Source organism: Lathamus discolor, chromosome 3 (genome assembly GCF_037157495.1).
Source record: "Lathamus discolor isolate bLatDis1 chromosome 3, bLatDis1.hap1, whole genome shotgun sequence".
Taxonomy (NCBI): Eukaryota; Metazoa; Chordata; class Aves; order Psittaciformes; family Psittacidae; genus Lathamus; species Lathamus discolor.
Window position 1 is genome coordinate 62,601,055 of NC_088886.1, and position 26,923 is coordinate 62,627,977.

General features: G+C 41.2%; 1 protein-coding gene and 1 long non-coding RNA gene across 2 annotated transcripts; one reads left to right on the plus strand and one right to left on the minus strand.

Moving 5' to 3' along the window:
- Positions 1-1,344: 1,344 nt before the first annotated feature.
- On the minus strand, positions 1,345-2,351 carry LOC136012397 (uncharacterized). The gene is made up of 3 exons (XR_010611698.1): positions 1,943-2,351; positions 1,775-1,851; positions 1,345-1,425 (listed from the first exon to the last, which is right to left on the minus strand). It is a non-coding gene; the product is annotated as an uncharacterized LOC136012397 (long non-coding RNA).
- On the plus strand, positions 2,174-12,841 carry RWDD3 (RWD domain containing 3). The gene is made up of 4 exons (XM_065675617.1): positions 2,174-2,450; positions 8,523-9,007; positions 9,720-9,835; positions 9,935-12,841. The coding sequence occupies exons 1-4, from the start codon at positions 2,366-2,368 to the stop codon at positions 10,047-10,049; spliced, it is 801 nt and encodes a 266-aa protein (XP_065531689.1). The 5' UTR covers positions 2,174-2,365; the 3' UTR covers positions 10,050-12,841.
- Positions 12,842-26,923: the final 14,082 nt, after the last annotated feature.

A 26,923-nucleotide genomic window follows, 5' to 3' on the forward strand; every position in this document is an offset into this window, starting at 1 on the left:
AAAGCAATAGACAAGTTTTTTTCCTCTGATTTGTATTTTTTTCCTCAAATTAGAGAAGGGTTTTTTACATAAAAAACATAAGCATATATATTTTTATGTATGTATTTTATCAATAGAGGTATTTTTATGTGAATTCATTAGCTTGCTTTCAAGCACCAAAGAGCAAAACCTCATGCAAATGTTGAATTTAACCTCAGAACAAGCCATACAAACATTGGCAGCTTTTAATTTGCAGCATCATTTCTTTGCTAAATGTATTTATTCCAACTTTAAAAAACATGCTTTGGGGCAAAAGAAAAAGATGAAAACTTTTTTTACTACCTGTGCTTGAGAATACTGAGGAGAAACATCTCTCACAATTACAGGGGTTGCTTCTCCTCCTGATGCCTTTAAACTTTTGCCCTTTAGCTTATTTGGAGTGATTTTTACAGGTTTTCACATTGGTTTCTCTTTGCCATTTTAGGTACAAGCCACTTTTGGGAAAACTTCTGCTATTGTGGCAACACTCAAGAGTTGTTATTGCAGAAATAATGGCTTCTTTCTTTGGTATCTGAAAAAAAATCAGTGCTGTTTAGCTCTGTTTAAAACAGGTTTAGGTGGCAAGAATACCCTTCTGGCTGCATTAGATCTGTCAGCATTGTTGGAGCAGAAAACACAGGACCTGCAGCAGTGCCAAAAGGTGGACGTGACTTGTGTTGCAGAGGTGAAGTTATGGGTTCCTTAATAGTCTTTGGCTTGTGCCCCAAAACGGGCAACTGCAGTGGTTTTTAGACTCCTCCTAGTTCTTTAACGCCTTCTAGAGTAGTGGTTGCTGAGATGGGAGAGTGGCTGGCATGGAAATGATGGTTAAAAGATGTAGATAGATGTTCCAAATTTACATTTTGTCCCCAAAATGTCTGCCTCCTCTTATTTACCACTCAGGAAAAACAGGTACAAACACAGAGTTTTCTATAAAATCACCAGTGGTTGTCGGCACCTAATTGATTGGGACCATAGCTATAGTGAGTGGAAAGCAAAGGATACTACTTTTGCAAATAACACTGGGAAGAAGAATCTTACCTGTGTATGCAAGGTTGCTTTCTGTTTGCCTTGTCAAGCAAAGTGTAAAATGCTGGTATCATTGGTGGCGTATTGATTTATGACGGGATGCTGGAGCTGGTTTAATACAGGCTGACTCTAAAAAGTACTATGTTCTTCTTTCTTAACTTGTATTAGCCATGTTGATAGAAAGCCTCCTTTTAGAGCACCGAATATGGCTGATGTTATTCTATCAAACACTGCAATGTTTGAAGAAACCATAGGAAAAAGAAAGAGAGAAGGGGAGAATAAGATCTTGAACTCCAATTTAATAATGGTGGAATATGAAGGCCAGACTGTAACTGTAGAAGTTCATTTCCAATTTAAATATTTAGCATTTTCACCAGTCTGCGAATACAAGGAAATTTATTACATTAAGATGGAATTCAGATCTTTGACATGAAGCTGATATTTTCCTAGCGTGAAAAATATCAAGCTGACATTATACTGTCTCCTTTGATGACTTCCAAATGTCAGAGTGCAGTAACTTATTCATGGGGACCTCAATGTCTTGTGATAGTGTCAATTTAAAAGACATTTACATCGACTTCTTTTATTTAAACGTGTAAAATGGAATATGCAAAGTGTGGGGGGGGGGGGGGGGGAGACCAGGGGCAAGGAAGTTCTTAATAATAGAATGAGGCACTTTTAAGGCTAATTTCCAGTGGAGCCTCATGACAGCAGCATGGACTCCTACCTGGCAGTGCTGCTGGCAGCTCCCGTCTTCTTCCCCTCTGCTACGTCCTTCATTCCCAGCTCAGCACTCCGATGTTTCTTGTTATTTGAACAGAATTTAGGGGATTAAAATTAGCACGATGTATTGTCTAGTAAAAGTAAACCACCCTCCCTTCCTTTTCAAAGCTACCTGTAATACGGAGATGCCGACTATTGCTTTGGAGGTGATTATACGTGGGTTGAGGAGACCTGTCAGCTACCAGAACTATGGAGCCACAACAGTTGACTGTAACCACCGTAAACCTGCGCTCTGGTAAAGCTTTAAGTACGCGCGTTGACTTCCACACGCCGAGGACGGGCGGGTTATTCCCTTCGGTTGTGTCGGAGCTGCCATGCGGAGCGGTACACCCGGTGCGGGGAGTGCGGCTCCGCCTCACACGGCCGCCATGTTTCTGCTCGGCGCTGAGGGAACGAGCTTCCCCCCGCCGCCGCCTCCGCTGCCGCCCGTTGCCGCTCGGTGCCTCGGGGGCTGCCGGAGCCGAGGTGCAACGCGAGAACAGGCCGCCGCAAGACTGGAAGGGCCCGGACCTGCCGGAGGCCCCGCCCCGCCGCCATGTCGGAGCTGGCGCTGGAGGAGCTCTCGGCTCTCGCTGCCATCTACTGCGAGCCGGACGCCTGCGAGGTGCTGGCGGTCTCAGGTGAAGGCGGCCGCGGGTCGTCCCGCTTGGCAGGGTCTCAAGCCGGGCGTGAGCCTCGCACTGCCCCGCTCCGGCCCGAGGGGAAGCGGCTCAGCCGAGCGGGGCAGTGCCGGCTCAGCGCTTTCTGTTAGTGGCACCGCCAAGGATGGGTCCCTTCCCGCCCGTCCCTGTCCCCTCAGTCTTTGTAGGGACAAATCCCGTCGGATCCTACTCGTTTGTTATTAGCGAGCTTCTTAACCGCAGCTGTTGGCGGTGCACGCTGAAACTTGCAGTAGGTAAAGGGCAGCGGTGGGAATGGGCTGGAGCCTACCGAGGTGAATCATAGAATGGCTTAAGTTGGAAAGAACCTTGAAAGATCATCTGGTTCCAACCCCCCTGCCGTGGGCAGAGAACAAGCATCTCCTGCATGTAACAAGAGTGGGTATTTATCCTGTAGTATTCCATAGGGGTGCAGTTGCTGCAGTGTGTGAGAAGCTTCGGGTGATCCCTGCCTTTCTGGAGGTAAGATGGTAATCTGGGCCTTACCGTGTACCAGGTTGTCCAACTTCAGCAGTGTGGTATGGCTGTGGGTTTACAGGGTGCTGAGGCTCATCTGCCATGTCTGCTGAGGGTGGGAGGCTGAGGTGTGCAGTGTTTGCTCCCATCCACTGCTGCCTGCTGGTCACATAGGGAGAAAGATGACTTTCAGCAGTGCTGTGAAGATGCCCTTCCGTCAAGGGACAGTAGATCTCAGTAGTTCCAACAGCAGTTACTGTCAGCCTTCAAGAAGCATCAGGTGGGATATGTGAGTTTTGTGGGTCTGTTCAGATAAAGAGTGTAAGTAGATGGGAACTCTCATCTATATTTGTTGTAGATACACACAGATAATGTGCATGTGCTCTCTATTTTAGAGAACATGCTGTGACCATGTATTTTCTATGATAGATGTGATTCTCTATGATACTACATTAACATTTATCTTATGGTCATATACCATATAGCTGTAAACTAACACATAACAAGTTTCACCTCAACACGAGGAAGAACTTCTGTACGTGAGGGTGTCAGAGCCCTGGCACAGGCTGCCCAGGGGGTTGTGGAGTCTCCCTCTCTGGAGACATCCAGACCCACCATGGACACGTTCCTGTGTGCCCTGCTCTGGGTGGCCCTGCTTAAGCAGGGAGGTTGGACTGGGTGATCTCCAGAGATCTCTGCCAACCTCAACCATTCTGTGATGCTGTAAAAATCCCTTTGGTGTAAAATAACATGGCTTCTTTTGACTCACTTGAACAAAAAAGTCACTAGGAAATTAACTGAATAAACCTCAAACTTGTATTCAAAAACAGTTGAAATAGATTTACACAGAACAGCAAGTGGTGATTTGAAAAGAGGACTGTGCACAGACAGCCTGAGAGGGACGAAGGTGTGAGTGTCTGCATGAAGCACAAGTAACTGGGGTAGTCTGATAGCAGGATTGCTTTGTGTCTAGCTTTCCATGACACACCTCTTATTCAGTGTCGGGCTGTAATTCTGCAATTCTAGTTGGAGACTGGGTGTTTTTTAGAGTTCTATTTTTAAAACCCGACTGATGAAATGTTTCAAGTGAGTTTTATTTTCTTAAAAGTCAGGAAGTTCAGGGCTGTTACTTCAGGCGTCGTTCGAAAATACAACATTCAGGCCTAACAGACGTTTCAGTTTAAAACGTGAACGTATCTGAACATTGCATATGCACGTCTGTTCCTCCAAAGCTGTTACAGAAATATGTGTGCATCCTTCTATCTGCTCCATATACAGGAAAATGGGCTTCTGCTTAAGTTACCAGAATGTAAAAGGCTTAGAAACCTTCCTGGAACGTAAAGGGAAGTGCCACAAGCGCACAGCAGAAACAGGCTGTTGTATTTATATTGATAGTATGTGACCTTGCAAGGCCTTTAGCCAGGCTGTACTCATGATACGTTAGGATCATGTATATTTGGCTGTTTTCCATCATTTTCTGCTGGAATAGCAAAGATTACTTACAAGAATGATTATTGGTGGTTTTCTTACTTGGGGAATTTACTTCTTGTTTGCGTTGGAGCTGCAGAGTCCTTTCGTTTGTATACTGCTAACTCACCTTTGCTTTATGTCTTCAAACCGTACAAATTGTCATTGACAAACGGTACACAGAAGCAACTTCCAGTAAGACTGTTACGTTATGCTGTCTCTTAATACATTAAGAGTAATTTGTGTGTAGACCCACAGCATCAAAAAGGAGGCCGTTGGGGACTTATGGTTTTGAGGAATGTAGGAAAATGCTTTTGCATGCCTCTTGGTAAGCTAAAAACTTTGGTTTACTGGAATTGAACAATTTAAGTATTCAGAATGTAAAATGTTCTTATCAAAACCAGTGTGTTGCTGCATTTAAATAAACTAATTACAGCATATCTTCTTTACCTTCCATATCTATTTACAAAGATCAGTGTTACAGATAGAAATCCATAATGTACTTGTTAATCTGTTCTCTTCTGCTTTGCTCACCAAGCTTCCTATAAAAATATATATTCGAAGTGTGTATGTTAGTAGGTGCCATTTTCTGAATGTAAAAATAGACAGCATGTGTTGCATAAAATGCCTTTGGGCAGGAGAGGAGGGGGATATCTGTCTGCTTGACATGGAACATAAGAAAAAATCTCAAGGATGCTAGAGCTAAATATACTGATAAGCATGCAGCCATGGGGAAAATGAGTTAAAATGCATGGAGTTCAGTCTTACTAGCACATTAAATGCCAGCAGAATGGTCATACCCAAGCTTTTACTTCAGAAATCATCACCGTTTCGCTGGGAAGACAACTCAGACCTGGTAGCTTGTGCAAACAAAGGAGGTACTGCTCCAGAGCCTTATTATGCGGGGTGCTCTGCTCTTTGTTCTGCCAGGCGTCTGCAGTGCTGGTGCAGAAAATGGGATGGACGCTGGGATGCTGACATAAACTTTAGATGCTGTAGCCCCACAGATGTTTCAAACCAATTCTCCTTGTCAGAAGTAAGTCCGAAGCAGATGTAAATGAACATGGCTCAGGGTGATACACACACCTTGGGATTTGAGGCTGCGCTACTTCCTTCGGGTTAGTTCATCATCACAGGGAAGAAAGGTGTGAGATTGTTGCAGGCTTAAAGATATGATTGCTGCAACAGGAGGCCCTTGCCAAAGGGCAAGGCTGGCCTGTCTGTTTATCCCTTAGTTACTTCAGAGTTGGTGAGAGCTGGTATGACAAGCTAGTGAAAAAACCCGAGGAGGATTATCAGATTATCAAGTGTTTTTCTGTCGCTGTAATTAAGCTGGCAGTAGTGTTCTTCAACTCATTTATAGGCTGTGCAGTTTTACAATTCTTGGCAACATGGTTTAAAATGAAGTGATTCACAGGCAGGGATATAATCGTTCAGCCAAAGACAGCTTGACTGTGTACCTGGTGTGGCTGCCCTGTGCAAGGGGCAGCTGAAAGAGATGTGTAACAGGCGCTCTGTGTGTTTGGAAACCCTCCATGGTGGTCAGGAGGGTGCTGGGGGTCCCAGAAGGTGCAGTGTAGGGTTTTCTTCTTGTGTGTGAGGTTATGTATACCGAGCCTACCCTAGTGACAGAGGAATTGCACTATTACAGTGTGTTGCTGCTGCCCACTAAGAAACATTTGTCAGGGCAGCAGAAGACACAGGCTGGAACAGGGAGGCTTAAGGTCCTCATGCATAGTTACTCCCAGGGGAGCAAGGGCTGCTTGCTGCCAGATAGATGCTGTGGAAACTGGAGTCTCTTCTAACGCAGGTGCATTGTTGAGGAATAAACTTGCCTTAAAAATAATCTGGAACCTTTCATAGCATCTTAGAAGGCTGGAAACCACCTCCTGATGGCAGCGAATGAGGCTTTGATGTGTAGTGCCTGTAGGTATGGGTATGGTTGGGTGTAATTTCATTTAGTTCACTGGGTTTCCATCCACTACTTTCAGCACTGGATTTGACTCTGTTTAGGTAGCAATGGTTTGCAGATGTTTGCTTCATGGTAACATTAGAGTTTGATTATTGGGTTTTGAGGGTTTGCTTATTTCATTTGGTGACTGCTCTGACCTAGAAAAAGTTCTTCCTATGACCTTCTGTCGTGGTTTAAACCCAACCACAAAGCTCGTTCACTCACTCCCCCCCCCCCCCCCCTTTTTTTTTTCTCCCTCTTTTCTTGCCTTCCCCCCACACCCACCTCGACCCTCCCCGCTCCCGGAGGGATGGGGAGGAGAACTGAGAGAATGTAACTCCCACGGGTTGAGATAAGAACAGCCCAGTAACTAAGGTATAACACAGATCACTGCTGCTACCACCAATAATAATAATGATAAGAGAAAATAACAAGAGAAGAGAATACAATACCACTGCCGAACGAGTTCGACCCCCCTGAAGAGAGACCGTGCCCTTCTGGGTAACTCGCAGTTACCTCCCTGGGCAGGACGTACTAGCTTGGGGCAGGTGTCCTGTCTCTGCTTCCTCCCGGCCTCCCCTCGTCCCTGGCAGAGCATGAGACTCACTAAGTCCTTAGCCAGAATAAACATTACTTAACACCGATTGTTTTTAATTGTTGCTATCAGCTCTCTTCCCAGGCTGGAAGTCAAAACACAGAGCTTGCACCAGCTACTAAGAAGAAGAAAAACGGCTACTGGTAAAACCAGGATACCCTGGAAGGAGGTTTGGGAACAGGCCGTTGGCTAAGCTCTCTAAAGTGCTTTTTGTCTGTTCAAGTCACTTTTAGCTTCTATAACTTACTTGGTAGGGTTCAGATAGAAAATTAGAGCACTGAGGTTGGTTAGCAGCATCAGCAATACTAAAACATAATTCAAATGACTGTCATGTAAAGGAAGGTAAGATAAGGTAGAGGGAGAAGAAGGCAAGTCACTTCAAAAGACCTCCTCTGAAACGCAGCTCTACTCTAATCTGCCTTTCAGATCTGGCTTCTCCTGCCCTCATGGAATGAATCAACTAGACATTTTAGCTATTTCTTTAAAGGAAAGGGGTGAAGTGCTTAGAAGGCATCAGAGGGGGGATGCAAAGAACATCTGAAGAAGATCCTCTTTTATCTGATACCCTGTTTCTTCATGGCAGAGGACCAAAAGTAGGTTAGGTCTTTGTCCCCACAATTGGGGGGGGCAAAATTAGGTTTTATATTGTTTTTCTATGAATCTTGTTCTAGTCAAGAAGGTTTTATGGCAGGAATTACCATATATAACTTTCATAGTCAGCATCTTTGATATGTGATTTGTCAGGAGGATGTCTTCTGCCCTTCCTGCTACATACTGTATGTATCTCTTTCACTCTGAAAATAATTCTAAAGTAGACCAACAACAGGTTTTGAGTAGATATGCAGGTGTATACACATATGTGTATGTAAGTATATGCATACATATGCATGTATGTAGCATCTAGGGTCAGATGTACAACAGAGATGTTCTTATTATGTCAGTTCAACTGTTGCACATGTAGAGAAGTAGGCAGAACAGAATTAAGCGGATTTTATCTGAAAGTTGTAGGCGACAAAGAAGCTTCATTTTTTTATATTCCATGTCTCTCTTTAGTGTGGAACTGCTTCTGAGCGGTGGTCTTAAAAAATACCTAGTGCAAGTCTATTTGCTTTGCACTCATATTGGTGTTAGAAGTCTTACAGATTTCTCCAGGAGCAAAGTTAGGGCAGTGCTGAGTCCATCCAGAAGAGTGTCTATTTTCAGTTGTCCTCGCTGCTGCTATTGAGCTGTAGAAGCTGTCTTATGTGTTTCTAAGAGAAGCAGTTCTTTATTACTGGCTTGTCTAGACTTTGAAAGAGCCAAAAGGTGTGAATGCTTTTCAGAATGTGTTAATAACTTTCCTTCTAGGATGATATGGAAGTGTTTCATTTCAGGATTCCCTGCAAGTCTAGCTTGAGCCATTGGCTGCAACCTCCCACCCTGCAAAAAAAAACCCCACACCCCTTGTTTTATATAGACTGGCAGTCACTTGAGTTGAACTGCTAAAGAAAATGCCATGAATTAATAATACATATGTATTTCAACTAAAAGCAATCTGTTCATGTTCCTTTTTGATTCTTTCTAGAGACGCATGGAATCACATTTCGGATTCAAATCAGTGTGAAAGAACTGCTGGATACAGATGTACTCTTAAAGCTGCTATTTCATTTACCAGTCAATTACCCATCAGCTCTACCAGATATCTCTGTTAGCTCAGATCAGCTTACAAGGGCCCAGTGTACAGATGTGAAAGATAAATTACTTGACCAAGCAAAGAAGCATCTTTCTGAACCCATGATACACGATCTGATTCTTTGGGTACAGCAGCATCTTAAGTATGTCATTAAGCAATCAGCAACAGTTTGCCATGAAAAAACTACTTTGTCAAAAGAGAAAAGTACAGAGGATGGTATCTGGATGCTCCTTTTGCATTTAGATCACATGAGAGCCAAGGCAAAATACGTCAGAACTGTGGAAAAATGGGCTTTGGATCTAAGGCTGACTGGAAGACTGATGTTCATGGGCAAGATAATATTGATTCTTCTTCAGGGTGACAGGAGCAACATTAAGGTGCAGGAACAATGAATGTTGACTAGTTCTATTGATTTACCACTGAAACCTAGGTGTCTGAATATTTTGTGTGTGTTTTTCTAAGATTAACAATTTGGAAGCAAATTGATCATTAGGAGAATAGGAAGGCCCAGCAACTTCATGCTGTATTTAAGGAAAGAAAGGTATTCTATGAGAAAGAAATCAGTGATACTTGTAGACCTGTGTCCTGTATTGCTTTGCTTCCCAATGCAGTTAGACCCTTATATTCCCTGTGTATCCTGACTGTAATATGCCTAGGTTCAGTATCCTGTATTTCCCAAATGCCTCAGAAAACAGAAAATTTGTGATTAGAAACAAATAGCAGATATATTTCTAGCTCATTACCATCTCTTTTCTTGCCCTGGACCACATGGTGCTCCTGGTGCACACCTGGGCTTTGTACTTCTGTCTGTATTTAAGAACTCCCACTGCATTAGTCAGCCTTTTGTGGTGATATTAAAGGAGAATGTTTAGTCTTTTCAAACTCATGTTCTCTACATCACTGAAGACTATATGTAAGTTCAAGCTGATGACTAGAAACGGTCATGCACTTTATGGGATGGGCACTTTGAAAGTTTGGTTGCTATGTGCTGAAGAAAACCTGGATGTTTTTTATAGATTTTTGCATTTTACTCAACCTCAGAGTTACTAAGGTGACATTTAATATTTTACTCTTTTTTTTTTCACTTAGGAGTACTTGATCCTGCAGAAAACTTCTAAGGTAGATGTGGACTCAAGCGGAAAGAAATGCAAAGAGAAAATGATTAGTGTACTGTGTGAGGCGAAAGTACAGGCACAGCAGAAAAGGTATAATGTAGCAGTGTTGTGGATAGAAAAGTAACAGAATTGAGAATTACATTTTGACAAATCTGGGCATCTTCATGAGTTGTCCTTTTACAATTTCAGGTTTCAGACGTTTGAAGTCAAAGAATATTCAACACTGGATGAGCTACAAAAGGAATTTGAGAACTCAGGACTTACAACTCTTTTCTTGGAGTTTGTGCCTCCTCTCTTGAAATAGAATTAAAAGAAAGCACTGGACTGTTGAGCAAACCAGTGGTAAACTGCAGGTGCTGATGGAAGATAAAACGTCTAATTTGGCAAACAACGTTAAAGCTTTTCTGCAAAAGATGACAGAAATAGCCATCCTCTTGCAAGAAGGAGAAAGCAATTCATACATTAAGAACAGATAATTTCTTGACCTTTATGTACTGATAACTTATTCCAAGGAATGTGAAATTAATTGTGATAACTGCATGGTTAAGTATGAGAGATTGGGGAAGAAATAATGTTAAAATAATAGTCTTTTAGTTAGAATCTGTTTTGCAAGCCCTGTTTTTCAGTGTTTTCAGTTTTGTCTCTCGTGGTGGTTTTTCATAATGACCTGCTAGAAAGCATGATTAATTTTGCTTTGAAAGCTTATATGAAGGTATTTCTATAAAACGAGTATCAAACACAGATTTTAGTATGAGGACAACATATTCTTAATATCCCTTAGAAGTTCATCTGCTAACTTGCCCTTCTCCATTTATTTGATTGTAAATGCTAGACTGTTGATGTAAAGGAAAAACTCATGTCACTTGTGGCCTGAAAAAACTTCAGGTGTCATTTTAAATGTTAGTTTTTGTTCTAAAATGCACAAAAACACCTAAGTGTAGAATTGAAATTGATTAAAAGCATAAAAGTAACGGCAATTGTAGTATTTTCTTTGATAGTTGACAGATACCTTTTTGCACTTGATCTGGTTTTACTGTCTGTGTGTCTATAGATATCTTGATTGAATTAAAATGTCAGAGCAGTCTATATACAGACTTCAGTCTTGTGCTCAAGCCTTCTGTCAAGTCTCTGTCATTTGAGAAGCTGGTAAGTTCTATAGCCTCTTAAAATTTCCTCACCTTTAGCTTTTGTACAAGTTAAGTCATGCATATGGGCGAATTGGATACTTATTTCTAATTATTAATGTCCTTTGGTTTCTGTTTTACCTGATGCCATTCTCTAGCAAGATTAGATAAATTGTCCAGTAGTAGACGCTTTGTCAGTAACTAGCAATGTTATTTCAGTTTGTTTTAGCATGTAGCTAAACGTGTGCTTTACTGCTTTCTAAACCTCACTCCTAAAAACCAAATGTCTCGTGTTCTTTGTTAACTGAATACATCTGATCAGTTCAATAATAAACCAATTTCTCTGCTGTAACAGGGGAAGACTGGTACAATTTGGTTAGTTCCTATAGTGTGGTCTGGCAAATTATTAGGTAAGACACTATGATTTCCAGTTTCATACTCAGCCGATGCAATCGTATCTCTGTATGTACACTAGAAAAGCAGCTAAAGTGACCTATAAGAATTTGTAGGTTTTACTATTTGAGATATCGAATGCTAAATGCGCTGTAGGCTGTTTGAGGGTTTCTTAGTTTTTGAGGAGTTTGGTAATTTTCCTCATATGGAGTGTCTCAAATACATTGCATGTTATTTTTTGCACCGAGGTGTATTTAATGAGAGAGTAGCAAAAGGTCTTCTTAATGAGGCTTTTATATGTAGCACATAGAGTACTTCAGGCACAGCAGAAACCAGACTGGGTTAAACAGGTTTTACAAATCTGTTCTGTGTTATTTTGAAATGACTTCTGGAGACAAAGTGGAATTTTCTATCACTTTAAATGAATGTGAAGATGAAATTTCACTCTTCTAAAGAAGAATAAAACCGAAGTATATTTCAAATATTAAAATAATATGTATTTTAAATTATGGTTTTCAGAATTGAGCTGTTCTCAGTTAAAAGATCTGTGCTGAAAAACCACGTGTCAGTGGAGTATAAGCCTTAAGAAGATGCAGGCGCTCTCTCCTTACTCTGTGTGATAGATCTGAAATGTATGGTGTAAGAAAATGTAATCAGTGTCTCTCTGCAAATCATAATGTTGTAAGGTTTTGCCAGATGGATTTTCTTTCCTCAGCCAGATCTTTACTTTAAAATGCTCCACTCTTCTGGAAAGAGAATAGCAAGGTACTCCAGAACAAATCCTCTATCACAATCTTAGCCATTAAAGTCTAGCTGGGGCATTATCCAGCATACATATCAACCAGTTGCGTATGCTTGCTGCTGATTTGGGGTGAATAGCATACCTAACCATGTGATCCCAAACTGCATGTGACTGCAGAAATACCTGAGGTGCACAATTGTGGTTATCTTTCTGGCAAGATCAGATTCAGATTGTCCAAATTGTTCCTTCCTACTGTCCAAGCTATTGTAATATTGCATAAGAAAAGGTGTTTGTAGGGTCAGTGGTTGCCAGTTCCACTTGGATATATGCTTATGTATTTTCTTGAATATTGTTGCCTGATGGCATCTTGGTGAATTATTTGGTCAGAGCCAGCATTCTGCAACAGCCAAGTGGAAAAAGAGCAAATTACAATTAGATAAGTCACAGTTGTCTTCTATCTGTGGTCATCTTCTTACCAAATGAAGTTGTTCTAAGAAGCTGGATGATTTCTGTGTTTCAGGAGTTGTAAAAAGCAGTTTATACAATGGACTTTTATAGTTGAATGTACTGCTCACTAACTTACATTGGACAAATCAAGTCCAGTGTAGGAAAGGACTGGAAGTTTTTTGCTTTGCTTTGATTTGCTGCAGGAGAATTACAAATCTGATCAGCTTGATACAGTTCAGACAGCAGAGAACATGAAAACTGATGACAGTCTGATTCTGTCAAAGCAAATGCTTTTGCCTACCTGTCAATCAGTCACTTAGTTTGAATGGTAGGGGGAAATCTTGTGTTCAGACAAGTTAACAAATACACTTAAAGGTTGTTCTTTTGGAAGGATGTTGCAGCTGTCTGTTCACTGAGAATTTGTTTGCATTTACTGTAAAAAGAGATGGGCAAGCCTCTGAGCCCCTGGGGCACAAAAGTCATCAAGGTGCACGCTGTGGTGCATGTTCCTGCCCTGCAAGGGAACTGAAGCAGACACAGAGGAACAATATGCATGGAAACAAAGTCCTGAGAATCCTTTAAAGAATGCCTATCAGTGTCTAAAAAGTTAGTGAAGTGTATACAGCTGTTGGAATCAGACAACTCAATTGCAAGGAAAAAGCAATCCATGAAGACGAAGTGGTTTATCAAATAAAAAGCTAGCTTTCTTGTGGATATTGTATTACAAATAGTTCCTCGAACAGCATGGTTAGTAAAGCCTTGCTTCCTATGGACTTCCTTGCAGAAGATGCATGATGGTGCTCTCCCAGGTGAGTTCATATTGATTGTGTTCTCTGCAGAAATCACTAGTCTCAATAGCATTTTTCTTTACTGCTACCTGTTTTCATCAAAGCTGTGGGTACTTGGTTTCTTTCAGGCCATTAACCTCTCAGTTCAATTGAAAGGAGTTAAAAAGTTGGAGAAGAATTGTGTAGTATAACTAGTTTCCTTTGAAAATCAGGCAGAAATGAAAGCAGTTGCGATAGGACTGACAACTTGAAGAACCAAGGTTTTAGGACAAAACTGAGGTTTGTTTGGTCCTTTTCAATCCCTTGGCTTGTTAAGTGTGAGGAAAACCCTAAACCCAACATCATCCCTATTTGCCCAGTTGTTTTTTGCACAAATACATCACATCCAAAGCATTCATTCTGACCCCGGAGAGACGTGCTGGTTCTGCGGGAGGATGTGCTAAACAGCAGTTGAATGAATGCCTTGGGTGAGCATCTGCAAATCTCTAGAAGAGGTGGCCCTGGCTGTGTCAGGCAGGTTTGTTGGAGAACTGTTCACTTTTTCTCTTCCTTTCATATGATCATGAGTGGTGTATGTATGCATTTTCTGTAGTGTGAGAAGAAGGATCTGAGGAGCTTGTCTCTCATTGCCCCTTTATGTGGCAAGTGTTAACTGGAGTGACTGAAAGGACAACATGAAATTCAGGTAATTTTTACTATTACATGTAACATCAGGTGTTGGAGCTACTCCACCAGGATAGTGATGTCTGTGGAAACGAGGACATTGAAGCGCTAACTTACTCAATTACACTGGAGTGCTAAATTACTCCGTTCTGCAAGAAATAAAAATTTCTACTTCTTATTACTGCTTTTATTATCATCTCTTGGGAAGAAACCTTTATGAGCAGCCCACACAGTGAAGTAGCCTACCACTCAGGAGAATGGCATAACAGTTGGACTTGATCTTCAGGGTCTTTTCCAACCTAGCTGATTCTATGATAACTTCAGTGGAAGTAAAGCAAAGTTCCAGAGGAGGGGAGTACTTTTAATGGGGGACATCATCACTGTTGGGAATTCACCAACTTCTTTTACTTACTCAGTCTCATTAAGATTATAATTCTTGCACCCTGCCCCTAACCCCCCTCAATATTTGTTAGTTGCTATTACAGGGAGGATGAGACACTGAAAGAACTCGTAGATAAAAATCCTTGATATAATCAATTAAAAAAATGTAGATTGGATTGTTATGTGAATGAGGCTGATTTTGGGGGTTTGTATTTCTATCTCACTTTCCTATAAGATGATTATTTGCTGCTTATTTAAGTTTAATGGATGATTTAAAACCAAGTGTCCCTTGATCTGTTCAGCTTTGTATATGAAAATACGAACCTAATCATGTTATAGTTCATTTGAAATCAGATGATGAAATGGTGCACTCACTGTATTTCTGCCAGAGTTTGAGACTAAAATTGCTTATATTATGAAATAGTGCCATTTCTGGAATCAACTTTCATATCTTTTATAGTAGTATTAAGCATTATCATGCTGTCTCTTTGTGTGGAACACATGCAACACTGGCGGCACTGTTCTGGTTTTCTATTTTAAATGTATGCTTAATTTTATGTTATGCAAGACTTATTGTTTATCTGCTTAATTATAGACATAAATGGAACTTGAAAAGTAAATCTACTAATAGCATTTTGCAGTTACTGTTCTGCGCTATTTTCACATACTGGCTTTTATATTAGTTTGCGTTTTCTAACCTCCAAGCATTAACCTGCAGTGAAGAGAACTCTTCAGTGACAGAAAAATTTGCCTAAAAGACATTAATTTAAGGGATTCTTTAGACTCTAAAAAGTAGTCCATTAATATTTTCCAGTTAATTATGCATTCAGGTGCTTTAATTTTATGCTAATCAGGTAAGAATAATTGCACTTCTGATTTTCTTTGCGCTTATTAATAGAATACAAATAATCTGTTTGTATCCTGCATTAGAACATAGCTGATCATGGAAATGGGGTCAATATTTTATTAGTATTTCCCATTATAAATACCTACGACTCATGATATGTATGCGTTGTTATCTTTTGCAACATGAACACAAAGTGTCACTTTAGGATGAAGCTTGATAGAAAAGACCTCTGCGTGAGAGCAACTCTACTTTGGGGTGCTTCTCCTATTGTCACCTTTTACATTCCTGCAAATGAGATATGGAGACTGATTTCTGTAAGAAGTAGTCAACTGATCCCAGTTCTTTTGAGCTGAACTTAACAGGCCAACTCACTGTGTTACATACACTAGATCTTGATACCTGCTGATTGGTGGTGGAGTACTCTCTAGGCCTTTTCTTTTGGCAGCATCTAATTACTCTTAGCAATTAGTTGGCTGATTCTTGATGTAGAGAATTGGGGGAGCTAATCTCACCTATGCAGAAAGCATTTGCTGCTTGACAGAGCTTTACACCAGGAGAGCTGCCTGGGACGCATTTGGTGTTAGTGCCAGGGGCTGGTAGCCTAAAGTTTACCCTTGCTCTAGTCACAGAGCAAAATTAGGGTCATTTTTATGGCTGAAGGTGCTAAAATCAATGTACCTTTACCATTCTTGGGATGCTCTAAGGAAAAAAATCAGTGCAACATGATTCTGTTGGTCTCTGATCTATCACTAATCTGTAGTAGCATAGAGAGGCAAGGTACATCTTTATAGGTGTTGATGCTGTGAGTACCTCTCATTTAAGGTAATATAAAAAGCAGTTCTTTTTTACAGTATGATAACTGAGTTACTTGTGAGAACAGGGTCCACGCGAGATGCTGAACAGAAGCTGAGCTGTACAGATAGAGCTATGCCAGAGGCTGATTTTTATTTGGTAGAAGTGGAGGTGTTGGGAAGGAACAGGCAGCAGTAAGGACACTGGTAATGTGGCTCTTGGAGAAAGCAAAATAAAGGTCTTTTCTGGATTGAACTCTCTGGAAAGAGACTTGGGAATATGAGCAAAGAGATTGCTACGGGATCCAAGCTTCAAGTAGAAATGCCTGAAATACACAGCTTCATTGTAATTTTCTCTTTTTAGCAGGAACTATGTGTAGAACTGAGAACAAGTAATGGCAGTTTTCCTGGGTGTAGAGGTGACTGACTGCACTCAAGAGCTGTAGGCTGTCTGCAAAGGAATTAGAGCAATTCCTAGAAACTTTCCTCAAATGACCCAGGGATGACAGAGGCTGTGTTGAGGTAACAACCTCCAGAAGTCTTCTAAAACTGGGAAACCAGGCTATGGGAGCTCCATGTGGTTGGGAAGATGGATGGAAGAGGTCACCAGCAGCTCCCAGGATCACATCATCTTCAAATATGGGCATTCTGGAAAGTAAGGGCTAAGAGGATTGACAAATCACTTTCAGGGGAAAATGATGTCTGTTCATACATGGAATCAGAGAACACAAGTAAGTGTTTATGAGACTTCTTCTGCACTGGTATTATAGAGATATGGCGTGGTCCTTGCTCAAATAGTGCACAATGTCTTGGGATGTGGAACTGAAATACAAGAACCAGTTTGGATTATAATGGTCAGTGACATTACAAGCTTTAAGTGCTGCAAACCTATTCTAGATCAAAGGTTTTCTATGGGATTAAGAACCAAGTGTGGGTTAGACAAGGCACATCTAATAAGAGCAAAAATGGGAGGGAAAGAAAATACTCCACTGGAATGGCTACAAGAATTCCAGGAAATCGGGTTTCTGAGGCGCTGATACAGCAAAGGAGAAATTCTTTTGTTGCCTTTGCACTGACAAGGAGCTGAATGCTAGGAACTCAGCTGGTGTGAGGATGTCACTCAGAGTTTCTGAGCTGTGTGGTATCTGAAGAGTTCCTGGAGCTTGGCAGAGAGTGTGTGTCTTCCCTGCTGTCCATGGACCAGATTGATCTCTGCAGAGCGGGTTTTGGTTATTCCTACAATACTCATTATTAAAAGATGCTCCAGGTTTCGTTCAGACTCGTTTTGAAGAATCAGGGGAATGCTTTTTAAAGCACATGAAGGGACAGTAGTAAAACCTCAGGGGAGGCTGCTCATTTACCCACAGGAGCTCTGGTACTGGCTCAGAAATACTTATTTAACTGATCAAATCTACTGGAAAAGGTTAATTGAAACTATGTAATAAGTTCCAAAGGGTGACGGTGCCTAGCTGTTCAGTACTGGGGGTGCTGATTTTGAAAGCTGGACAGTTGGAATGTTCTTGGTAGCTAATCATTGGGATTTTTGGATACTTATTACTAATAGCTATGTAAAAGGGGAAGTAATTGATTCTCATGTAGTTGATGGGTTTGGGGTTTTAGTCTATTAATTCATTGCCAAGTTGAAACAAATGAATTGTGGATACTTGTTTAGCAGCAACATAAAAAGTTCTCCTGCCTTCAGGTGGAATGTGAAGTTGAAAGTCCTAAGAGAAAGGTTATCTGTTAGGTTTCTTATGGATCTGAAGTAGGAATGGATTAATTTCTTATTAAATCATTAAAAGGGGAGCAACAAATGGTAGAAAATGTCAGCTGCTGTGGAATAAACTACCCCAGAGAAAGGTGTAAATGTGTGTAACTGCTGTTACTCAGTATTCTGCAGGGACTTTTGGGATTAGCAGAAAGGAGGTCTAAGATTTTTCTGGATAGAAATAGGCAAGAATTTCTCTTTATGCCATTTTCCAGTAGCAGAAAGAGAATGGATGTACTTCTGGGAACATGTCATGAAGGGGTAACAGAACAGAAGTAAAAAGGGTGGACTTTCCACTGATGAACTGAAAACTTAGGCTGTGCAGAAAGAGGAAGCTTTGGCAGTTCTGGAAAAGCATTGCAGTGTGGTAAAGATCAGAACTATACAGTGAGTGGTTAGCAGGCTACTCTTCCTTTGGTCCATGTTGTTTCACAGCCCCTTTTATACTGACCTTTTGTACTGGCAGCTGGAGATGGAGGAAATGGGAAGGTGAGGTCCTTTCTGTCCAAGCAAAGGGTGCTATTCCCAGCAGTGGCTGCCCATGGCCAACCCTGTATATGGAAATATCTTTCCATTTGCAAAGTGTAAGAAAATGACAAGTAGAGAAAGTCAACTGCACAGCAAAATACAGATGGGATGGAATGCACATTGGTGACAAGGAGTTAGGTGGGCATCAGAGCTGGTTTTAGGTTGCATGAGAACTGGTACTGAGAGTGCCTCTAGGAACACCCAACTGTCACCCACATACATTATATGCCACATTATCCCATTAACTGTGCAAATAGTTCCATGGGCTGTTGTTATATATGGGCAATTCTAGCCCAGTTCTAGCACTCTGTGCTGTCTTGCCATTGTGAGGATGGGAAGACCTTGATTCCAGAGCTCTGTGCTACAAAACGTGGACCTTTCATGGTTTTACACTGAAATATCTTTCCATTTGCAAAGTGTAAGAAAATGACAAGTAGAGAAAGTCAACTGCACAGCAAAATACAGATGGGATGGGATGCAGGTTGTCAATCTGTGAGAATCTATCCACTAGCACTTATATAAATGGGACAATAATAGTTTGTTCCTCTTCAGAAACATAGTTTATGCAGTCTCTATAAAGGCAAATTATTTAGTGCAGTGCAAGAAAAATTCTTCTTTCTTTTTTTGTTCCCTATCTGAAACCAATTTAATATTAACTGATGAAACCATTAGAAGATAGTGAGCCCAGTATGAATCCCTTTAGTGGAATACATGATATGGAGGAGTGGTTTATCTCACAAGAAACCTGCCTCCAGTTTGGAGGTAATGGGGTTTGTATTTTACTTTTCTTTTGCTTTCTTAATAATAGAGGAAGAGGGAGGGCTAGATCTGCTAGAATGCTTTCCTTATCATCTCCCCAGCCTATGCTCTCATGGAGAGGAGTAGCTGAGAGTTGAAAGGGGAAAAATCCTGACTATTGTGCTTTCCCTGAGATAAGGAATGTTTGAGAGTCCCTTGTCTCATGCATGAAACCTGGTAAAAAGGAGTTATATTAACATATGGAAGAGGGGTTTGGAAAAACAGATCTTGGGCTCAGGAGTCTGCTTGTGACTTTTGGTTTGTCTGGGTGTTTTATATGTCTTTGAAAATGAATGCTAAAAGGGGGACTGTAAGCCACATGGGCTGAGATTGCTGCAGTGACCTCAAGAGGTGAAAGCACAATTGAAAAGGTCGTCTTTTAAATGTTTAAGGAATTAATAATTGCTGAAAAGTGCAGATTAATAGAAGAACAAGCATCTTATATGCTATGTTACAGACAGATCTGGCACTCACAGGAGGCATTTGTGACAACAGTCTTTTAGTGGGTGACATTTATGTACATGATAAAGAGACAAGACCTCTGTATGTAAAATTTACAATGAGCTTTCTAATGTCATCTGGTGTTTTAGGCTTCAAAAATTCCTTCTCTCATAAAATTAACTCCTTGTGTTTGGTGATGAGCTTTTGGGGTTGTGGCAGTGGATGTACCAGGAGGCTGCGGGGATGGGGACCAGAGGTGGGATAGGGCAGGATGCTGCTGCCACTGAAGTCTCCCAGTGTTTGTAAACCCCACTGGCTGCATAGATCCCTTCTTAGAGCAAGTGGCTTCTACGTGATGAAGATCAATAGAAAACAGTATGTACTGACTGTAATTAAACTGGGAATTTGTGGTGAGAAGCCTAGTAAGAGATTCGTGCCAGTGGCCCCGTGGGGTCTCCGACCAGATGCTTTGTGTGGCTGTGGTCCCTCTTGACCCCCTTTATCCTGTTTAATATAGCAGTAGTAGGTACTACTACTTTTACAAGAGAAGCTGCACATTGAGGACGTGTGCTCCCCCTACTTTACCCAAACTCTGCCTTTTCACTGAGCCTGCTGTGTCCCTCGTTTAATCCAGAATAAGCTGTATTTTGCTAGGAAGTGCACTAACCCATTCAGATACTGTCTTAGATCTGGCAGGCTGCAGCGCATCAGAGTATTTTGATAAGCATCATGTCTCCTTGGAAACTACTACTTAGCAGTAACTTGACGCTACATTTGGAGTGCTATGATTAATTTAAGCCTTGCTTCTGCAAAGACACATGGTATAGGCCTCCTCCTGCAGAAGTGAGGAGTCTTGTTGAGCTTATCAGAACAGCTCGCATGTTCCGAAGTGGCCCTGTGGGCTTTAGGAGTTCTTCTCTGAATCTCTTCAGGCTTTGCTTTAAGCTCGTTGGTTATAAATCTCACTTGCTGTCCTTAGGTATATTTATAGGAGTCTGTTGTCTGATTTGATATTTTAAAAATATCCTTAAAAGCTCTACCTCTACAGTTATGAATAAATATAGAGCTCCTTCTGAGGCTGTTAAATAGGATTTTAATTAGGCTGGCAAAATTGCTTTTGCCTTGTCTTTAAAGTCTTTAGTATCTTATTTCTATTAACAAAATGGTAATCAACGTTAAATTCTGAAATGTAACCAAAGTAGGTCATATTTTTATTAACTGGAGATAGATAATGAATGTGCCCTACATAAAGATTTGGATTAAATCTTCTGAGATGCTGAGGATAGTGTTTTAATTAAGGTAATCCTTATTGCAGCTAACAAACACTATTGCTGCTTGGAAATTTAAGACCTCAGTGATGCATATTAGTGCATTACCTCAATGAACCTAATAGAGATTTAATACTTGTATTTGAAGTAGCAATCTGTCATAAATTAAGAATATTTGCATAATAAATTTAAGCCATGTTATTCTTTGCAGTGTTTTGTGTAATTAAGGAACACATTCAACATTAAAGTGTTGTAATTTTTATAGTGCTAGGAAGGTGCACTTTGTTGTTGCTATTAAACTGTTCCTTGTTTTCACCTGCTTGCAATCCAGAGAAGTCCAAATATTAGAACTGTATGTACCATCCCACTGAAAGCTAAAGTGGGAGTTAAAAATAATGCTTTAAAAACCTGATAAAAGAGTTACTGATCTGAATTGTAACATGTTGCGAGTCCATTGTCTAAAGTAGAGATCTGGCCTGGGATGCTGGCAAAAGGACTGTACTTGATACAGTACACTATAGTTTAGTGTAGATAGTATATTAATGTATATAATTGGTTTAGTATAAATAGTATATTTAGTATTACAGTATAGATGTGTATGCAAAGGTGGTACTCAGCTGATTTCAGAGAGAATTAACTTAGAAGAGTAAGTAATTTTTATATTTGAAACAACATAACCAGAGGGTTTACATTGCATACATTCTGAGCATCCCTTGTCCATGGAGACCTTATCACTATGATTTCTGGGTTGCATCACCTCATTTTTGAGTTCTGCCTATGTACTAGTCTGCAGGAGTAAGAGCTGCAAAGCAAAGTAGATGCCTTCTTGCATGCGGCTTTGTTCTCCGTGTGTACTGAGATGCCTGGGGTAGTTAGAGTTTGAGTACGAGTCCTTGTGATACCTTTCACTGAGTTACAAGGAGTGCTAATCTTTGAACTCGGCAAAAGCTTAGTCTGGGAAATACCATTTGGGGTACATAGGGATCCTGTCTGCCTCAGCACTTGTTCTGTGAAAGCAGCCGATGGGATGCTTGTGGACTGAGAATAAGGAATGGATAACATCTGCAGAGGGGCTCTGCCCTTGTCCACATCCTTTTGGCTCTTGTGCTGGCTGCTCCTGAGAAGACCATATATCACTTAAAATAGGTGATGTACAGGGATTTTCTGGCCATGCTTGCTGAACCTTATCAGCAGAGCCCCACTCCCCACAGGGAGGGAAGGATGGGACATCAAATCTGCTGTATTCTTCCATGAGAAGCCCTATGCCGGTCTTATTCCCAGTGTATGCAGCACAACAGACCAGCCTTGCTCAGGCTCTTCACTAGCTGTTTGTGTTCACTATATTTGTTATCAATGTTATACTTTAAATTGGTAACTGATGTATACGCTTTACACTAATTTACACTGTTTGCTTTTGGCATCATTAGTTGGCAAATTACGGTCTTTCCTGTGTTTATTTTTCTTTGGATGCTGGTTGCAGTGATTCTGCCTCCTTTCTCTCTTTGTTTTAGCATTCCTTAGACTGATGCTGAAAATTACATGTTATTTTTCCTTCCTTCATGAACCCGTGTCACAGAAGTAGAAAGACCTCAGCTATTGGGATCAAAGGTTGCTAAACTTTGCTGGATAGCATGGCATGAAGCTCAGCCGTGATGAATGGTGCTAGGACTTGAAATAAGAGTAGCACGTCTAAGGGCATGAGTCACCGTGCTGGGTCTTCATGTCTGCACAGAATCTGTGTGAACTTCTGGCTGAAAGCATTGACAATTTTCCATTAGTAATGAATTATAGTAGTAATTTCATTAATTTCCTCACCTCAGTCAGGATATGTTAGTGTAAGTTGCTTAACCAAGCATCAGAGGAGCCATTGCAGCTAACCTTTAGTCCTTTGCTGGGTAACCAGGACCAGTTAAGAAGTAAATTAGCGTAACATCCCCTTTAAAAAAAAAATGACTGTAGATAAGCAGTGGACATAATTTTTGCCTGGTTTTAATTTAATAGCAGGTTGATGGTTTTATGCAAAACCAGTGGCATTACATCTGACCCTCTGGGAGCTGGTTTTTTTCATCTGTGTCATTTGGTGTCTTCAATAATCTGCTGTCTGTTAAATCCAGCACAGGCTTGATTAATGAATCATGATAAACCAATGCATTAATTTACAGGTTTGGTCTAATAACCCTAAAAGGCTACATCAGTGCTTCCAGTTACTAATGCTAAAAAACTTGGGGGAAAAGGCAATGTGTAGAGGGGGGAGAGAAGGTAATATAGGACAACTCTTGTCTTTATTCAGGCATTTATGTCTGCAAAAGCCCTCGACAACACCCAACAGCAGATCAAAAGCAGCTTAGTGGTGTTTAAAAAGACTATGTAATTCCTGAAGCTCTCTGTCTGTGTCCTATAGTCAGATCCTTTTTCTCTGCTGAAAGTCCTTATTCAACACGCTGTGTTTTAAATACTGCATTATCAGAGTTTTAAAGTCCTTTGCTATTAGATCTGTGGCTGAAACACAATCTTGAAGATTCATTTCTCTGGTAAATCACTCCAGAACCCTGGCAGGTGATAAGCAGGTGACATATCAGGAGGCATCTACATGAGAATGGTGGGTATTTGACATTGACAACATTTGTTATGACGAGCAAGTTATTCCTAAGATGATATTGAGGCTTTTAAGATGATCCTGTTGAATCCTTTAAATAAATCCACAACCCAAATTGAAAAACTTTCTTTCATTTCATTCCTTTTAAAAACCCTTTCATGCACCTCTTGCATGGAATGATTCAGGAGAGTAGAGCGTGTTCTGTTAAGTCTCAAAATAACTGGGACATTGAGGAAAAGGGAATAGTAATTGATTTATTTATTTTTCTTTGGGGACGTGGGGTTTGGGAGTGGGATAGTAACGTGGTGTGAAGATTTTCTGTCAGTGTAGAAAAGTATGAGGTTTTGTCTTTGATGCTGAGCCTTTAGATCTTGAAAACATCTTAAAACAGCATAGAAGTTCAAAGAAGGGGCTGTGTGTCCTCTCTCCTTGGGTATTAGCTCACAATGCTGGAGCCCAGACTTGTTCAAATTACCATTCCAGCCTTGCCTTGTTCTGATAAATATAATCTAAGAATTATTGGTTTAGGCATTGATGTATCCATCTTTCTGTCTATTAAAATATAGCATGACGTTTAAAGCCCATTTTAGCAATCCTGCCTCAGGCATTTTCTTTCTAGTGGGGCACAGGAATTTTCACTTGTCCTTGAGATAAATGACACTGGTAGAGAATTGGCATCTCTAAGTCATGCTTCAGCATCCGCGGCACCAAAGCATTGCTGGAAACATTGGAATTTGACAGAGAAATGAACACCCTTCAGGCTGAGTAAGATAATCCTCACCCCCTGTTTCTGCTGCTTCTTTCACTTCCTCACTGTTAGGGAGAAAATAATCTCTGCTACATCTTGGCTATTTTAATAGGATTCAGAACACATGATCACATTAGATACTGTACCTGAGGCAATCTGTGTTTAGACTGGTGGTAATTACATGCAAAAGTCATTCAACAATGAGGCAATTAATGCTGATGAACTTTAATAAAGTCAGCTGTCAGCAATAGATATTGCTGGCAAGTTTCCTAATCCTATATTTGTAATACATTGAAATTCCCTTATGTTCTATTCTAGAAGGCATTTCTGTTTAATGGGTTAACCCATCCTCCCTTCCCCAAGTTTACCACCAGGAAATATTGCCAGCAATGTATTTATAGATGACACAAATATGAACAGGGAGGTCAGAAGTCAGCCTGCTCATCAGATTTACTTCAGTGATTGGTATTTACCAAAGGAGATGATAAACAGGCAAATAATAAGGCAAATCCTCTAACAGAGGAGAGGGTATGCATTAGATAAGGAACGCGGGGCTTACACTTCCCCTCACTGTTGATTAGCAAGCATTAAATTATGCTTAATGTCAGATATAGGCAAGCTATTGTAACGTGGTGTCAGTGTCAATTAGGAGATCAAGGCTGTTGGTGTCTGGGATTTGTGGAATTCTGGAATCTGGGTACTTTGCTGCAGAGACACGCTTTCATGAATTTCTTAGTTCTCCTAATTGGTTATATGGCCAGATGAATTTCCTCATTGGAAAATTCCATTAAAGATACATTATTCTTCAGAGCAGAAAGCAGACAGTGACTCCCAGAGTTTTCTTTGCCTTTCCACAGACAACTGTGAGGTTGGAAGGGGTGGGCTGATTGGAGGAATGAGGTGTCCTCCCCATTAAACTTCATTGGACATTCCAAAGGCAGTGCAGAACTGTGCACCTTCTCCTGGTGGGCTACACACAGCCCAGGACCCACTGCTCTGACTCAAGGCAGATGGAAAATAGGGGACTATCACAAGGTCCAGATGTGATAGCTACCAAAAGAGTGTGCAGCCTTCCGTGGAACGATATATAAAGTCTACATGTGGGAATAGTTTTGTAGTGGCAGCATGAACATTAATCTCCTTGCTAGTCTACTGTAATGCATGTAAACCATATGTCATTATAGAGCTGGTATGTGTTAGGTTTAGGGCAAGAGCTTGCAGTGTATCTCCTGGAACTGCTATGCACTGAGCACTGGAAACCATCAGTTTGTAGGAGGATGCCTTTTGTCAGGAGCTTTCCCTCTTTTTTTTTTTTTTTCTAGGAATGCCATGGGGAACACCTGTGAGGTGGTGTTCTTCTTCTTATCTTTCCTTAATCAAATACAAAAGCATTCTCTTAAGGCCAGAGGGAATATCCCTGTAGGTGATATTCCTTCTTTTCCCTGTTGGAAAGAGCCTGTGCCTGGGTGTGCTGGTAGTCTGAGCCGGCATGACTCTTCTCACACTCTTCTTCTACCTGCCTGTAGCCAAACCAGCATTGGCAGCCCCACAGGGCAGCAAGCAGCTGTTAAATACAGGTTTCCACAGCTGAAACTACTTGGTATTTTATGTTTTAGCTGTTGTGCTATGTTAATCACTATAAACCATGCACAGCTAAGGAAAATCCGGTTATGATAGTTGAAAGTGTGTTGTGGTGAGTGTTAAGGTTACAAATGATGGTTCATGTGCATGAGGCCTTGGTTTCAGTTGGAAAAACTCTTGTCTCTGGGCTGAGGTTAAGTTTCTAGGGTGAGGTTGGAGGCAAATCACAGCTGGATTTTGGCTTTTGGCTTTAACATCTCCTAATCTTTTTCCAGCAGCTGACAGAAAGATCATATTGAACTAGATAAACTGTACAAAATTCCTGCTGTTTTAACCTCGAATCGTACGATGGAGAGGTTGAGAGAGAGAAATGAGAAATGTAATGGAAAATGTTCGTCATGAACTGTTGGAGGCAACCTGCAGCCGAGCCCCAGCGGGAGACAGGCAAGAGTCAGGAGAGGCTCACCTTGGTCTGTTTGACCATATAAAAGCCCTTGTTTCAGCCTGTGTGGCTTTGTCTGCTCCTGTCCTTAAGGAGTGGAAGGAGAGGAAAAATTGAAACAGGGATCCTAGGGACAGTGGGGAGATGGGAGCCTTGGCATAGGGCAACAGAAAGGCGAAGGCAATGGGGACTTGGGAGAGGCAGTAATGAAGAAAGAAATGAATGCTGTGAAAGAAAAAGTGTTGGGGTCATCTCTTTCCCTGTCTGCACTGAAGCAAGTGACAGCAACGTGGTGTGGCCGTCATTTGCTAGTTACATGTGTATTTAAGCATCTGTTACACTGTGTAATAACCCCTTAAATTGCTCACTTACACTATAAGGCAACACTACAAACTGCATAAACAGGCTTGTCTCTAAAGTCAAATGTAGGGCATTCCGGTAGTTTTCCTACTCCCCCACTCTTTGCTGGGAGAAATGGTCTTTTACAGTGATGGGGTTGATTATTCTGCCTGTTGAGCACGTTTGTACAATGATGCTTCTTCCCATGTTAAATCAGTACAAGAGAAAAAGCTAACCGGTGTCCAGATAAGGGTGTTAAGGCCTGGATGAGTGGATGACCAGGTGGATACACGTGTGGCTGTGGTAGGTCTCACTCTGCAAGTCACAAGCAGGGCACCAGTGGTCTGTCCTGGGACTGGCCTGTGTCAATCTGGCCACGCAGGCCCCATTCTTGGAGGTTTTCAAGACTGAAGTGGTCCAAGCCCTGAGTCACGAGATCTGGTGTCATGGATGACTGCCCTGAGCAGCGGCTGAGCAGGAGGGAATGCCGTGG

Excerpts from the sequence above, each read along its gene's own strand:
- RWDD3 (XM_065675617.1), top strand. The coding sequence starts at position 2,366 with ATGTCGGAGCTGGCGCTGGAGGAGCTCTCGGCTCTCGCTGCCATCTAC. Across the intron at positions 2,451-8,522 it reads CGAGGTGCTGGCGGTCTCAG|AGACGCATGGAATCACATTT; the intron begins GTGAAGGCGGCC and ends GATTCTTTCTAG. Across the intron at positions 9,836-9,934 it reads GTACAGGCACAGCAGAAAAG|GTTTCAGACGTTTGAAGTCA; the intron begins GTATAATGTAGC and ends TTACAATTTCAG.